This window comes from Eubalaena glacialis, chromosome 11 (genome assembly GCF_028564815.1).
Source record: "Eubalaena glacialis isolate mEubGla1 chromosome 11, mEubGla1.1.hap2.+ XY, whole genome shotgun sequence".
In the NCBI taxonomy this organism is placed as follows: domain Eukaryota; kingdom Metazoa; phylum Chordata; class Mammalia; order Artiodactyla; family Balaenidae; genus Eubalaena; species Eubalaena glacialis.
Window position 1 is genome coordinate 20,110,123 of NC_083726.1, and position 14,282 is coordinate 20,124,404.

A 14,282-nucleotide genomic window follows, 5' to 3' on the forward strand; every position below is an offset into this window, starting at 1 on the left:
TTTTCCTACTCTATTCCGTGTGTATTTTTTTTTTTTTTAGTCATCTTTAAGACTACAGTTGACTCAGCAGCTCTAGAAAAGAGATGATTAAGGAAACATAATGCTTTTGACTTTATCACAGGACTTTCCAAAGTGTATCCTATCTTCTATACCTTAAATACATACTGTTTTCCTAATTCTCAAAGACACAAACATTTACAAAAGGAAAAAAAGGTCTCTCCTTTCAGTGTTACTCTGGAAATGGTTGAATGTATATGTGGGGATGAATGTACATGCATTTTTGTTAGCAACCTATATATGTAGGGGTCTTATTACAACTTCCTCAGTAATTATAAAGGATTATTATTCAATATAATATAAGAAATGATTCTCAATTTCTTTAAAATGTGACTCATTACGTAACTCAACCCTATTTATTTACTATATGCAAATTCCTTTTGACTGGACCTCTCAGCGTTCTCAGAACATCTGATATATGGGATAAAGCTTACCTTGAAAAATAACTTATGATTTAATACCTTTAACAGCCTCCGCCTTTTATAAATCTTCACCATTCTTACCAAACTTAAATGTTTTTGAGATGGCACCTAGTGGCAGTAGAACTATATTCACCCTCCTCAAGATCATTGAAGTAAACATTGTGTAAGACAGCCGTGTCGCATCATGATCTAATCAGAAGACTATAATAGAGCTAAATAAATTTCTACAAACTCTGCATTCCCGCAAGTTAATGCCCTCTCTGAAGTTGCATTTCATGCTGTAAAATGGAGATAGGAATCACTGTCTCATGAAGTTACTGTGAGGATTAAGTGAAGGTGAATGAAAATGCCTAATATGTCTCGCACAGTTCAGGGATTTGTAGGTATTATTAATTTTTTCAGAGATGGATAGTTCTTGTTTTTGAAGAACTGGAAATTTATTTTTAATTAATAATGCCAATAAATATTTTTTACTCACGTTTTCTATTCATAAGATGTCTTAAATAAGTATCTTATGAAATCAAAATTATCTTTAAGAGCTACGGAATTGCTGCAGGTAATTTTTTTTTTAATTTAGTAAAATTTTGTAATCATGTAGATGTTTGGTATAAACTGTTGCATGTGTTAAATTACAGATGAAATATTGTACAGCATAGCAATTCCCGAGTTAATTATTTAATACAGTAAAATACTATTACCAAATATTAAAAATATTTTCTTTTACCCCTTCATAAGCAGATTTTGAACTTAAGGCAAAGGTGAGGGACTTTTGACGTGGTTCCCTTTAACAGTCTCTGTGATGGGACAGAGAACCCTAAAAGCATCAAGAAGGGGCAAAGAATTTGTAAGAATTTGTCATTTCAGGGTGTATTTCAAAAGTGACAAATTGGGCCAGTATATTTGAAAATTGTCTTAATACTTAGAAAAGTTGACTTAGGAATTGAGTGGGCTTAGGAATGGAGATTGGAGAAGTGAGTATGTTGGGGCTTGGGTATTTGCATATTTAGGAAATCCTCTGGAAAAAGGTTTATAAAAGTTGTCTGATGAAATTACCCAGTGGAGCTACTGTCTTAGGGGACAAGTGGGGAAAAAACTGTAAATACAGTTATGCCAAAGAGAGGCAGGAAGTGTTACCCTCAAAGAGGGAAAATGTTGGTTACATTTGTAAATTAAGGTGACTCTGAGATAAGACAGTCTCAAGAAATGAGAGGAATGTCTTTAGCTCTTAGTTTCAGGAGTGGTATACATTTTATACTGAGTAAGCATTGAGAATTCTAACCTTCCTTTCTTTAGATCTCATATACAGGCTATCCGATGATTTTCCAGCTTCTACTTTGTTGCTAAACTTTAGTGTGTTCAATTACTTTAAATGGTATAATGATATTCTTTTTCCTTAGTAAACTTTGTTCTTAGATAACTATGTTTAAATTAGACTGAAACAGGAGGAAATGTTTAATGGGGAAGTAATTATTGGTCATCACTTCTAATTCCTGATAAATAATATGAGATCTGATTGTGTGTGTGTTTGTGTGTTGTAGTTTTTCCTTGTTTGATTAAAAATATGCCTAAGAGGTTTTTCTTCTGTTGAAATTGTTTTCCTCAGGATTGCTTCACTTACAAATATTTTAGAAAGAAAAAAATGTTGTGCTTATGTTCTAAAACTTGTGTTATTTAGGACTGTTGAAGCAAAAGTCAGGATATCACAAATCTGCAAGATGTCAGAACTAAATCTACTCTTTCAAAATGATGGGATCATAAGTCTCATTTTATTTTTATGATTTGGCTTGTATGTTGTGAATATTTCAATGTCTCTCCCATGCCAAAAACACAAAATCGCACACCCATGCTCGCCAATTTGTTTTACTTTGGTAATTTGTGACTACATATTGACACTGACCTAGAAATGTTCCTGTTGCTGTTTTAAATCTCATGTCAGTGGAGAAGAAATTGAAATCTGGTTTGCACATTTGTGTCTGGTTTTTTGTAATTGTCCAAAATCTGACATTATCCCAGAAATGCTGATTGGGAAGTTATGAGACAGTATTGTGCCCAAGACTAATTTCTGAAGAGAGAAAAAGTTATTTGCTCCAAATTATTCCCCATATTTTTCTGTAGCTCAAAAAGTTAAACTCAGTTTAACCCAACTTTAGACCATACCAGTAATACCCTTAGTTCTGGGCCCAAATAAAATATTTTAAAGTAAAAATGAACATTATGATGGTCCATTTCCACGTATTCCTGGTAAGAGCCTGATCAGGTCCTCGGAAGCAGCATCCTGTTCCAGTATATCTTTGTTAAGCTGTTGGTATGCTCAACAACAGGGACAGGAGAGAACACTCTGTTTCTTTAATCTAACACCTTGCTCATTCAAAAACATTTATTTTTAACAAGGCCTTGGAAAAGAATTTCAAAACAGCTCACATTTGTTTCTGATTATACATTTAAAGAAATATGCCATATAAAACATAGGTAGAAGTTTTGTTTTGTTATTACAAACATGGCTTTAATTTATAGCAACCATTTGTTCACTAAGCGCAGTAACACAACAAAATAATTAGGATATCAGCTTTGAGGATCTCATTTCACAAAAGCAAAATCGAATACACATTTGATGACATATCCATTACTCAAACTCAACCAGTTTCTTTTGCATGCATGGACACAGACTTCATGGGAAATCAAAAGCCTTGAATCTTCTTGCTGACCTTTTCAGTTGTTCTTTGAACTACCTTAGTAAAAACAATTGTTGCCCTTATGAGGATCAAGTTACGTTGTTTGCCTGGAAATTTCTTTGGATGAGCTTATTTCTGTGTAACTCATGTCTTTGTTATAAAGTTGTTTGCCTTCTCGACTAACTTTTAACAGAATACACTACCTTGGGACTTGTAACACTTATATGAGCTTATAAAATCCATATGAACAATGGTAAGTGAAAGGGGAGGGCCACCAGGTTTCTCAGCCTTTGCAAACAATTTGAGTAACCCAATAGATTTAAAGGTGTATGAAATAAGCATTTCTAGCAACTGCATTTTTTAGTGCTATATTGAGTTGAGTGCCTATTTCCTTCCTTTGTAGTAAAAGACAATAAATGCTGCTGGTCTCTTCGCTTCTAATGGTGGTTAAACACAAAACTTTGATCTTTCTTATAAACACAGCTGTTGTCTTATCACTGAGCCAAATCCAGACAAGATTAGACTTTGGCCAAAATTAAGGTTAATCTCTGCAACCATCTCAAGAAGAGCTTTCTAATCCTGTTTTAGGAAATCTCTGTTTTTGAGACTGTATAAAGGAAATAAGCCCCAGACAACTAACCTCTAAAATAAGCCAGAGGCAACTAATGATAAATTATACTGCGGTGATAAAGCAGGTAAACTGTCTAAACAAATTAGTTCATTTTGGTTCATTTTTACTGAAACTATAACTGTAAGAAATGAATTTCTTAGTTGACATTAAGTTTAAACCAGACCAATATAAGTTACTTTTTAAAGAACTTTCTACCATCTTTTCTTCCTTTAATGCTTCTTTGGTTAATTGCTGGTTCTTTCTGCCACTAGTACTAATGAAAACTAGATGTTTACTTATTACAGATAAAATAACTCAGGTATATTTTATCGTAATAATTGTATAATAGCTTAGCTCACTTTGGTTTCCAGCCTACAAAAAAGGGGGCGGGGGGTTCCCATTAAGATTTAGACTCTCTGGAATTTTAAATACTTTGCTAAATGTTCTGTAGGGTCTGATTCTCCTGAGAGTTGGACACAAGTGCCTCAAGCTGTGTTGTGAACAGCTAATGTTGCATTTCTCTCCAAATTGATGTACCATGGAGAACATCTGTGCGAGCATCCCTCACTTGAAATCCATAGAGTTCTAGTAAGATTTCCCTGGCACTTAATTTTGAGCAAGTACAGGACCTGATCTTATATACAGCTACTTCAGAAGTCTCACCCCATCCTGGACCTCCCCACCAAATACATTAAACCCCAAACCCTTGGAGCAGTTCTGGAATTCTGTCAGTGTTTTTGACCTATTCCTTTCCCTATCATTCCACCCACCTACCACAGTAGCTGTGTTTACATGTGTGTATAATCTTTATAAAACCTGGGTCCCAACCTGTTGATGGCAAATAACTGGGAAGATATGATATTATTGAAAGGGTTTCTCAATAGTCATATTACCACCATCACAATCCTCTTTTTCCTTTGAAGCCATGAACTCCTGGGGTCCTGAGATAACATAGACTGCCCCCAAACCAAACTGCCCACATAATTCTAGCAGACGTTGACTTCAGGTGTCCTGCCGTTCCCCACTTCCTCCCCCAAAACACCCATTAACAGGTAGTAGGAGGAATCAACCTGCCAATGAACCCTTCCCTCCAGTTCAAAGAGAGTGGCTTTTGAAGATCTCAGAATCTTGAGAGGGTTAAAAAGTTCCCTCATGTCAAGGTGTGCCTGTCATCTCAATATCTATTTTGTGACCACAGGTTTGGCCCTAGTTCAGATGAAAGCCAGAATACTTTAATTCCTGCCTATGTAAAAAGTAAAAGGCAAGATTTTCTAAAGCAATATATTATAGGAAAACTAATAGAACCTGGCCTGGAAAATAAAAAGGAGTGAAATACTATCTTTGAATGAAAATTTGGGATTTTAAGATGAATTTCTCAATATAGTTAACCCATTTCCATTTAATATTCCCATTTTAAATCCTCAACAATGTGTATGTATTTGTTCAATGAATATTAAATATCGAGCCACAATCATCTGGGGTTCCTCAAATTTTTTTCTATTAAAAAGGGCTTCTCATACTGGAAAATATTGTGAACCACCTTCCTAGACTAATTGGCTCACACTCTCCGGCCCAGTCATTTTTAAAAAGGTAATAGCAAAAAATAAATTAATTAATTAAATAAAAAAAATTAAAAGGTAATAGCAAAGGTTCTAACATCATTTTGAAGTCTAGAAACAAGGCTACAGGAAGAAATGTTTATATTGAACCTACAGAGTAGTGTTAAGTGATTTTATGAGGTTGTGATTCAAAATAACCTGACCTCTTTAAGGAGTCCAGGTGCTGAGTCATTTACCGAAACTGCCAGAGGAGGTTAATTGGAAGCAGCTGATAGTGGCATCATTTGCTTTTTTTTTTTTTTTTTTAATAAATGGAGAGGGTTATTCTATGAAGAGGACAGAGTACTACAGAAGGTGTACAAAGCAAATGACTGAGGCCCACCTCATTTATACCCCCACCAATGGGGAAAAAATCTGACAGTGAATTCAAGATAAAATACCCTGGCTCTATAAAAATAGTAACGGTTAGTTCCAAGAAGAGTGATTGTGGGTGACATTTTTCCTTCCTATGCTTTTTTCTTTATGTTTTCCATAAATAAATATTTCACTCTTATAATAAATTCTTTTTTTTTTTTTTTTCCGGCCACGCTGCGAGGCTTGCAGGATCTTAGTTCCGCGACCCCAGGGAATCCAACCTGGGCCCCAGCAGTGAAAGCGCTGAGTCCTAACCACTGGATCACTGGATTGCCAGGGAATTCCCTATAATAAATTCTTAACTTAAAAATAAGCAGATACTGCTATCTATCATGTGCATGGCTCTGTAATAGGTATAAGGGAATATAAAGAAATGGAAACTGGCCTCTGATCTCAAAGAAATTACAAATAGGTTGGCAATACCACATGGTCACAATATGCTAGGTATCAAATGAGGGATGAAAGCAAGGAGCTTTATATGGATTAAGAGAAGTGGCACTTTACAAGACACTTGGATTTGGGAGGGGCACCAGTTCCTCTAAAGCGGGGCACAATGTTTTAGGGGTTATTAAAACAAGAGGTTTGATTGAGAGTCTGGATGAGGAATGATTATGAGGTAGGAGATAGATGGGCCTCTGGGCCAGACAGCTGGTGGTTGTCCAGTGGAGTAAAATTGAAGCTTTGTTCTCACCCAGACACTCCAAGGACAAAGCTAGTGGCAGAAGCTGAGCTCTGCTAAAGTAAAGAGATAAGGTGCCCGCTCCAGCTCCCGAGGTCAAGGAAAACTTCCCTGTCTACACAGGTGCAGGAAGGCTCCTTAGGTGTCAAAAAGGGAGGGGACGCCACCCCATAATATTTGTGGACATGCACCCACAGGCCTCTGTGGTGGGATCCATCTTAGCAAAAAGTTGCACAGACATCTTGGGGAGGGTCCTAAGACCAGTCACGTGTGAAAAAAGAAACACCATAACTGGCCAAAGATAAACAAAGACCCGGGAGGACTGTCCTATGTAAGTGATTTAAATCACCTCTTCACTGTGCTGCTCCTCATTAGGGGGGGACACCCACACACTCTTTCTGGGTGTGTATTTCTCCCTTGCTTCTGACTTAAATAGTTTCTCCGTGTGTTGTGTCTCTAATAATAAACTTTGTACCTGTTTTGCAGTTTTTGCCTCCTTGAAACATTTTTGCTTTCCAACGGGGTAAGAATCAGGGAACTTTGCTTCTAGCCAATAGCCCCTGGTAGACTGGCGGCTAGGTTCAGTCCCTGGACAGGGAAATAAGATCCTTCTTCAAGACGACTGTCCCTCCTAGAACAATTAGACTCTCCCTCCCAAATCCCTTCCCCCTGGTTTGCATAGCCAGGCAGCTACTCCTTCCCCTCTGATCCCTTCTAGAAAAACTGAATGAGACTCTACACCTAGGAGTGAGATGCCTTGCTGAAACTATTACCTGAAAGGTCACATACTGACGGGTGAGTGTTCTGTGTTTTCTTGGATTCTGTAATTGTCTTTTTAGCATCTATTCATCACAGGAACAGTTATATTAACTATATTTTCTTAATTTCTGTATCCCTGAAGCTCTGGCATTTGGGGATTTACAGACCCTGGGAAAGACTGCCTCTCCCAGGGCTAGCTAATTCCCCAAGATAGTCAAACAATTTACTTGGAAGCATGTTTTTCATATGCAAACCAACCAATCCAGCCCATTACCCCCAACCACCTCCTTATCTAAACTCTCCTACATCAAGCCAATATTTCCACTGCCCTAAATCAACCCAGGGCCAGGTACAGACAACAGGGACAACTCCTATGCCCCAAAGCCCACTGGAATCATTCATACCAGCCAATTTTCACCTGTTTCTCCTGCCCTGACTTGCTTTTCCCAAAGAAATTCCAGTAAAGGATCTGGCCTGGGCTTTCCCCTGGTTCCTGCCTCTGTCTGCCTCCTAACCCAAATCTGGTGTTTCCCCTATGGCCTTGTGTGGCATGGTAGGTCCCCTTCTCTTGGGAAATGTGAGTAACACATTCTTTCAATGGCAATTACCTCTCTGTCATCACTCGGTCATCTCCATAAATTAAAGTCCCTGGGTACAAGGCAGCAGAAGGACATTTCCCCACCCCCCTTAAAGAAAGCAGGCTTCCTTAGTCATTAGGTTATATGCTGTTTTATTGGGGACCCCCTAACTGTAAATATCTTCAGATCTCTTCTCTTGAGGTAGTCCACTTTTTAGGGAGGAATCCTGTCTACTGCCTAGAGGACATAAGCCTACAACCCAAATTTCAGAGTGAAGTTAGGAAAGGCACAATTAAAAGAAGGAGCCTGAAACAATGGATTCTTAACTAGGCTAGATTATAACTAGCCTAGAATGAATAACTAGGCTAGAATTCCTTTACTTAACCAAGTCCCAATAGATGATTTGTATCTCCTGAGGGATGGGTGTAGCAGGGATAGGGGACATTTAAATTTATTTTCCCACTATTATGAACCAACACTATACCCCTCTAACTGTTCATCCTGAAACAGAGCAGGAAAAAACCCATAAGAAGCCAATGATCATCATTCCCCACCCCCCTACCCACCAAGAACTGATTCATGATAAAATTAGTGATTTTCTAGTTATCTGCTATGAAAAGAAAGATAACTATTCAAAAATTCTTAAAACTTTTAAAATTTAATGGATATATGCAGGTGGCATTTAAAGTCTCTGCCCTTTGAAATCAGTATTCATTACAATTTACTTGTTTTGTCTCCAAAATTCACTATAGTAAGTGAAATCCAATGAGAGAGAGCCTGGAGGAAGGAGTATATATTTCAGAGGATTTCTGGCAGTTGACCAAGACTTCTAGCTATAGATTGTTTTTAACAGCCCTGGAATTTCAGTTAAGTTGTGAGTGGCGCTGCTCTCAGAAGCTATGGATGACTGATGAACAGTAATCATCACGGATCCTAGGAGGCAGAGGACACTCCCACTTTTCTATTAACTAGAAATTACATCTTATAGCATTGCATTTGTCTTTTTTTTTTAAGAACCCAAACCACTTTGAAAAAACATTTTTGTCAATTGTCCGACTGAGGATAATGTTTCTGTAGTTCTTTAGATAGATACATATGTTCAATCTGATTCAGTCTGTATTCACCACAGGGACTAGCAGAGTATCTGGCACTTAATCGGTTAAAATATATATATATGTATATATATTTCTTCTGATTAACGAATGAATTAGCTGCGTATATAGCAGAAGAGACTAAGCAGGGATAACCTCAAACAGACGCGATGCTTTACTTTTTTGGGGGGGTGGGGGTGGCAGGGGGAGAGGCTTTTTAAGATTTTGCTATGATTGCAGCCTTGCTGCACCCGACGTCCCTCGTTCGACGTCACAATCCGGAGCTAGAACTATCAATCCCAGACTGCCGTGCGAAGGGGCGGGCTCCCCGGGAGCCGCCGAGTGATTGGCGGGGGGAGGCGTTTCCTTCCGGCGGGAAGGGCCCGGGAGGCGGGGACTAGGGGGAGGCTTTCGGACGCTATTACCGGGTTGGGTTGGGCGGGGCGGGCCGGGTCGGGGAGGGGTTTGTGGGTGAGCCCTGGGTCCCCCGCCCGCTGAGGAGATGGATGAGGATGGGCTTCCTCTCATGGGGTCAGGCATAGACCTGACTAAGGTTTGTAAAAGAAGGAGTTGGACTTCGGCGACCTGGGAGGAGGATGGGGAAGGGACGCCGGGTTCCCAGAGAGACCCCCCCACCGCCGCCCCTCCGCCCCTCCGCCCCATGTCTCTTTTTGCTCAACCCTGGCCTGGGCCTGTCTTCCACCTCTCTCGGGAGGGAGAGTCCCACAGTCCACATTAAAAAGGGGTCCCTCCCGAGCTGTCTAAGGGGGGCGGGGATAATTTGCCTCTCCCAGCCTTCGCTTCCCGGGTCACGAGTCCCTATCGTCAAGGGTGAAGCGCTGGTGACACGGGCCGGTTCCGACCTCTAACCCTACCTCTTTTATTCGGCCTTTGAGTTTTTCGTGTGTTTCTGTGTGTTTCCTTTACCTGCGAAAGTTCACACCTGTGAATCCAGAGCCCATTCTCAAACTTTGCAGCCTCTGTCACCTTCGGACACCCCACCCCTACAGTTTAGGAAAACAAGTTAATGACTCTTGGCAGTACTTTCAGTAACTCATCTCACACAGCAAAACGCCTCGTTATTATTAATATTCAGGGGATAGCACGGTGTACGTTCCTCCTGTATGGATCATGTTTATTTTTACGTGACACAGGTGCCAGCTATTCAACAGAAAAGAACGGTGGCATTTCTAAACCAGTTTGTGGTGCACACTGTACAGTTCCTCAACCGATTTTCTACAGTTTGTGAGGAGGTAGGTCCTGTGATACTCGTTTAATGAGTAGCCCAGATGTCACCTTGCACTTCTGAAGGTAACAAATGAGTGAAACAAGAATTACAGTCTATGTATTCATGTACCATAACCTCTTGTCAACCAGTTATTATGTTAACATACCTTAAATCCTCTTTGATTCTCTTACCATCATTTCTACAGCCCATCTCTGCTGAATTAATTTTCTAGAAGCTTTGTGAAATAGTTCAGGAAGGTTTATTGTGGTTAAAGAAAGCAAAAGGAATTCCAAGATTTCACAGTTAAAGACATTGTTTATTTTGAAATTGGTTATGTTTCTCTTACCCCAAAGATTACATTTTAAGTATACATTGTTTCAGTTTATATTAAAATTATTTTACATTGCTTGATCCAGAAGATGATGGGGAGGTAGCCTAGAAACATAACTTGGGCATCAAACATCATTATGGAAATTAAAAAAAAATATTTTCTGCAAATGACTTGTGAAGTAAGGATTAAGTAACCCAGTTACAGGTGAGGTACCAGATCCAGGGACTCCTGTCTTATAAAAAGCCAAAAAAGAGAGTGGGGAGGAAAATGGGAAGCATGGGTTGAAATTGGGTTTAAGAAAGGAGAAAGGGGACAAGGAAATAGAACAACAGTCGTCTGAAACCAAAAGGTGTTGTTCTTTATCAGTCTTCTTTACCACTTGAGGATCATGTTAAACCTTAGGGCTCCATTTTGATGTCGTGAACTTCCTGAGTGCTGAAGTTACTGTTTGCCATTTGACTGAGTATCCTCCACAATCAAGTCCTTGAATAGAGACTGTTCATAGAGGGGTGGTTGCTGCCTAAAAAGTGTGGGAGTCAAGATTGTTGTCATTGGGGACATTATGGTGTACTAGGAACAGGATACATACACATACTTGAATACTAAAGAAGATCATTTACTGTGCTCTGTCCATAGACTAGAGAAAAGCCCCACACTGGTATGATAGTATTTCTCTGTAGGCTTGCAAATTCTACTTTACAAAAGTTCAGTGACCACTTAAAGCTAAATACCCTTTCAAGGATGCTTTATACAGAAATTAAAATGATTTCACTCAGAAGTCAAGGCCTGCTGCAGGAAATACCCTGAGAATACCCAGAGACTTCCCAGTCCTAGCCAGTCTCCTACTTTTTTGTACAATATATGATGTATCTCCATTCCAGATGCATTTTGATTGGCACAATAGGAATGTTCTCAAGAAGTTAAACTAGTGAATACCAATTTTTGTCAGTTTAATTATTGTTAACTTATGCTTGTTAAGCTATTATAAAAATCCTGTGATTAATTTTTTAAAACGAAGCAAATAGGACTTCCCTCGTGGAGCAGTGGTTAAGAATCCGCCTGCCAATGCAGGGGACGCGGTTTCGAGCCCTGGTCCGGGAAGATCCCACATGCCACGGAGCAGCTAAGCCCGTGCGCCACAACTACTGAGCCTGCGCTCTAGAGCCCGCGAGCCACAACTACTGAAGCCCACGCGCCTAGAGCCCATGCGCCACAACAAGAGAAGCCACCACAACGAGAAGCCCGCGCACTGCAACAGAGTAGACCCCGCTCGCCGCAACTAGAGAAAGCCGGCGCGCAGCAACGAAGACCCAATGCAGCCAAAAGTGAATAAATAAAATAAATGTATAATAAAATAAAATAAAACAACACACCCCCCCAAAAAATAGGGAGAATGGGGGAAAATGAGATAATTCACAGTTGAGTCAAACAATATTCAGTTCATTCTGTCTTATAAATAATATGAGGTAGAGCCTTAGCGTATAGTTTTTGTTAGATATATTAATAAAAACTGCATGGAGACAGGAAAACTATTTTAACTTGTATAAGGTTGCAGCTGTTGTTTTTGTTTAGTTGTCAAAACCACATCTGCCTTCTCATTAAGACAAAAGAAATTGAAATGTGATATGATGATTGATAGAGTAAGGGGCTCAAGTCAATATTTTTTATCTAACAGGCTCAGAGTCTAGGTGCTTGCTTCCCTGAGTTTTATCTTGGACTGCTGCCTCTATAAATGGCATAAAGAATTGACTGACTGAAAAGCAGTAAGCCAAGGATTTAGCCCTTCACTTTGTATATATCACGGTAGGGTGGAGAAGTATCTGGAGAGAGACTATTCCAGGATTGTTAGCAGAGAAGGGCGAATACTCCATCCCCATACTTCTCATCTCCAGTTTAAAAAGTAAACAACAACAAAACAACCAACAAACACATCTGTGAAAGCAGCTTCATAGAGCTGCCCTGAGGTAGGGATAGCCCCGCACCTTTGTAGGGCCTAACAGTTTTCAGTGCCTGGGGAGTGAGTGTTATTTGCTGAAGACTAGATCAAATATAATAATTGTCTTTTGTTTATTGATTGCTTATGCATTATCAAAGCCTCGTGATTCACTCTTTCCCCCCTTCTATTCCTCTCTCCACTACCCCACAAAACAGTTGGCTGTTTTGACTATATCACTATTTCCTATTTCTTTCTTGAACTCTAGAAAAAATTTTGTTGATCAAAAATTCATGAAATTTAAAGGTAGCTTATGCCTTTTTCTCCTTAATGGATGATAATCTAGGGTTAACTGTAACTCATTATTTAGAATTCATATTGTAGCAGTTTGGATGTTTATGTCAGTTGTAGACTTTTTATCAATACTTGGTGTGATGACAATAACTAATATTTATTGTGTGCTTATTCTGTGGTAGGCATTGTACTAAGTGCTTTACATGTATTTAATCATCACAGACCAGCTCTTTGAGAGAGGTCCAATTATCTCTTTTTTAGAAATACAGAAACTGAGATGTAGAGAGGCTTAAATCATTTGCTTAGTCGTTTATTCATTCACTCACCATGTATTTGAGTGCATAGTATTTATGGCTGCAGTAGCTACTCTAACTTGCCCACAGTCACACAGCTAGAAAGTAAAAGAGCTGGGATTCCAACTCTGATCTATTAACTGGTAAAAACAAAACTGTCTCAGTCTTCTGTTGCACCATCTGATCTGAATATAATGCATATTTACATCATTTTCAAGGGAGAGACTGCAGTGTCTTCTTTAAAGCTATTTCAAAATTTAGTTTTTAGATGTGTATTCTCTTCTTTACTATGCCATGTCTATTTGATATAATGTCTTTTTGATATGATAAATTCCAAGGATATAATATAGGTATTCAAACACGAAGTGTCGTTTTCTCCTGAGTTAAGATCAATGTAGTTTTCCAAAATGGGTTGTTATTTGTTTATAGCACCTGTTAGACCTGTGGTCCTTGTTTAGTTAAAGCCTTAAACAAGAACCAAAACAACTCTGTTTCCCTCAATAAAAAATGAACCTCAGTAATTACTTTTTGAACTGGAAGTGAACTGGAAGAAAAAGAAAACCTGATAGGTTTTGGTTTGTTTTGGGTGGGTTTGGGTTTTTTTTTTTTTGAGGGGGGGGTTGATTTGGGGGTTTTTTGTTTGTTTGTTTTGGTTTCGGTTTTGGTTTTTTCACATAATCTGGTTTGAACCAAACCCAAACAGTAACTTCAGTCACAGCTAAACTCAAACGGCAATTAAATTTGAAACCATTGCTAGGGCTCTTTCTTCATCACTAATACTGGTTTTAAAGTTCTCTGAGAAAGAGAAAAGTGAAGAATGTAGCTTTTTAAAAACTTTCTGGATACTGAGCCACTTTGTAACTCTTCTAATGACTAGAACCAAGGTAGGAGAAAAGTTAGAAGACAGAGAAAGGAAAGTAGTTGAATCAGACCCAAGTGGCAGAGTTACTTAGGTCATCTCTTCTTCCCTCACAAGTCTCCAGTAAGCATTTCTATTCTGGCCCTTATCAGCAAAATCTTGTGGAAGTCCACTGGGACTGCAGATTTTAAGTGGAGGACGACACAAGTTCTATGCATAGCACAGATAAGACTGAGCAGAAATTTAACCTTATTGTGAAGCTTAAAGTTAAAAGTACTCAATATCAATAAACAGGGCAGTCAGGTGTGTTACTTTGACTCCGACTTGTAACATGTCTAGAATACTGGGGTTTTAGTCATTTTTTAAATATTCTAAAATGTTACTTTTTTAAAAAATCTTTAAGTACAGGCAAAAAGTGCTGAGAATTTTCATACGACCTAAAAAAAACTACATCCAGTTTTTAAGCCCACCATCAGACTTAACCTTCAACCAAATAATGTTTT

At 38.9% G+C, this 14,282-nt stretch overlaps 1 protein-coding gene across 2 annotated transcripts in view; it reads left to right on the plus strand.

Annotated features, from left to right (window-relative positions):
- The first annotated feature begins 9,290 nt into the window (after positions 1-9,290).
- WASHC3 (WASH complex subunit 3) overlaps positions 9,291-14,282 on the plus strand; it is a 58,503-nt gene continuing 53,511 nt past the window's right edge. For both annotated transcript variants that reach the window (XM_061205430.1, XM_061205428.1), the window contains exons 1-2: positions 9,291-9,394; positions 9,996-10,094. In XM_061205430.1, the coding sequence (XP_061061413.1) occupies positions 9,344-9,394; positions 9,996-10,094 (150 nt within the window). In that variant the 5' untranslated portion in view covers positions 9,291-9,343. The remainder of the gene's footprint in view (positions 9,395-9,995; positions 10,095-14,282) is intronic.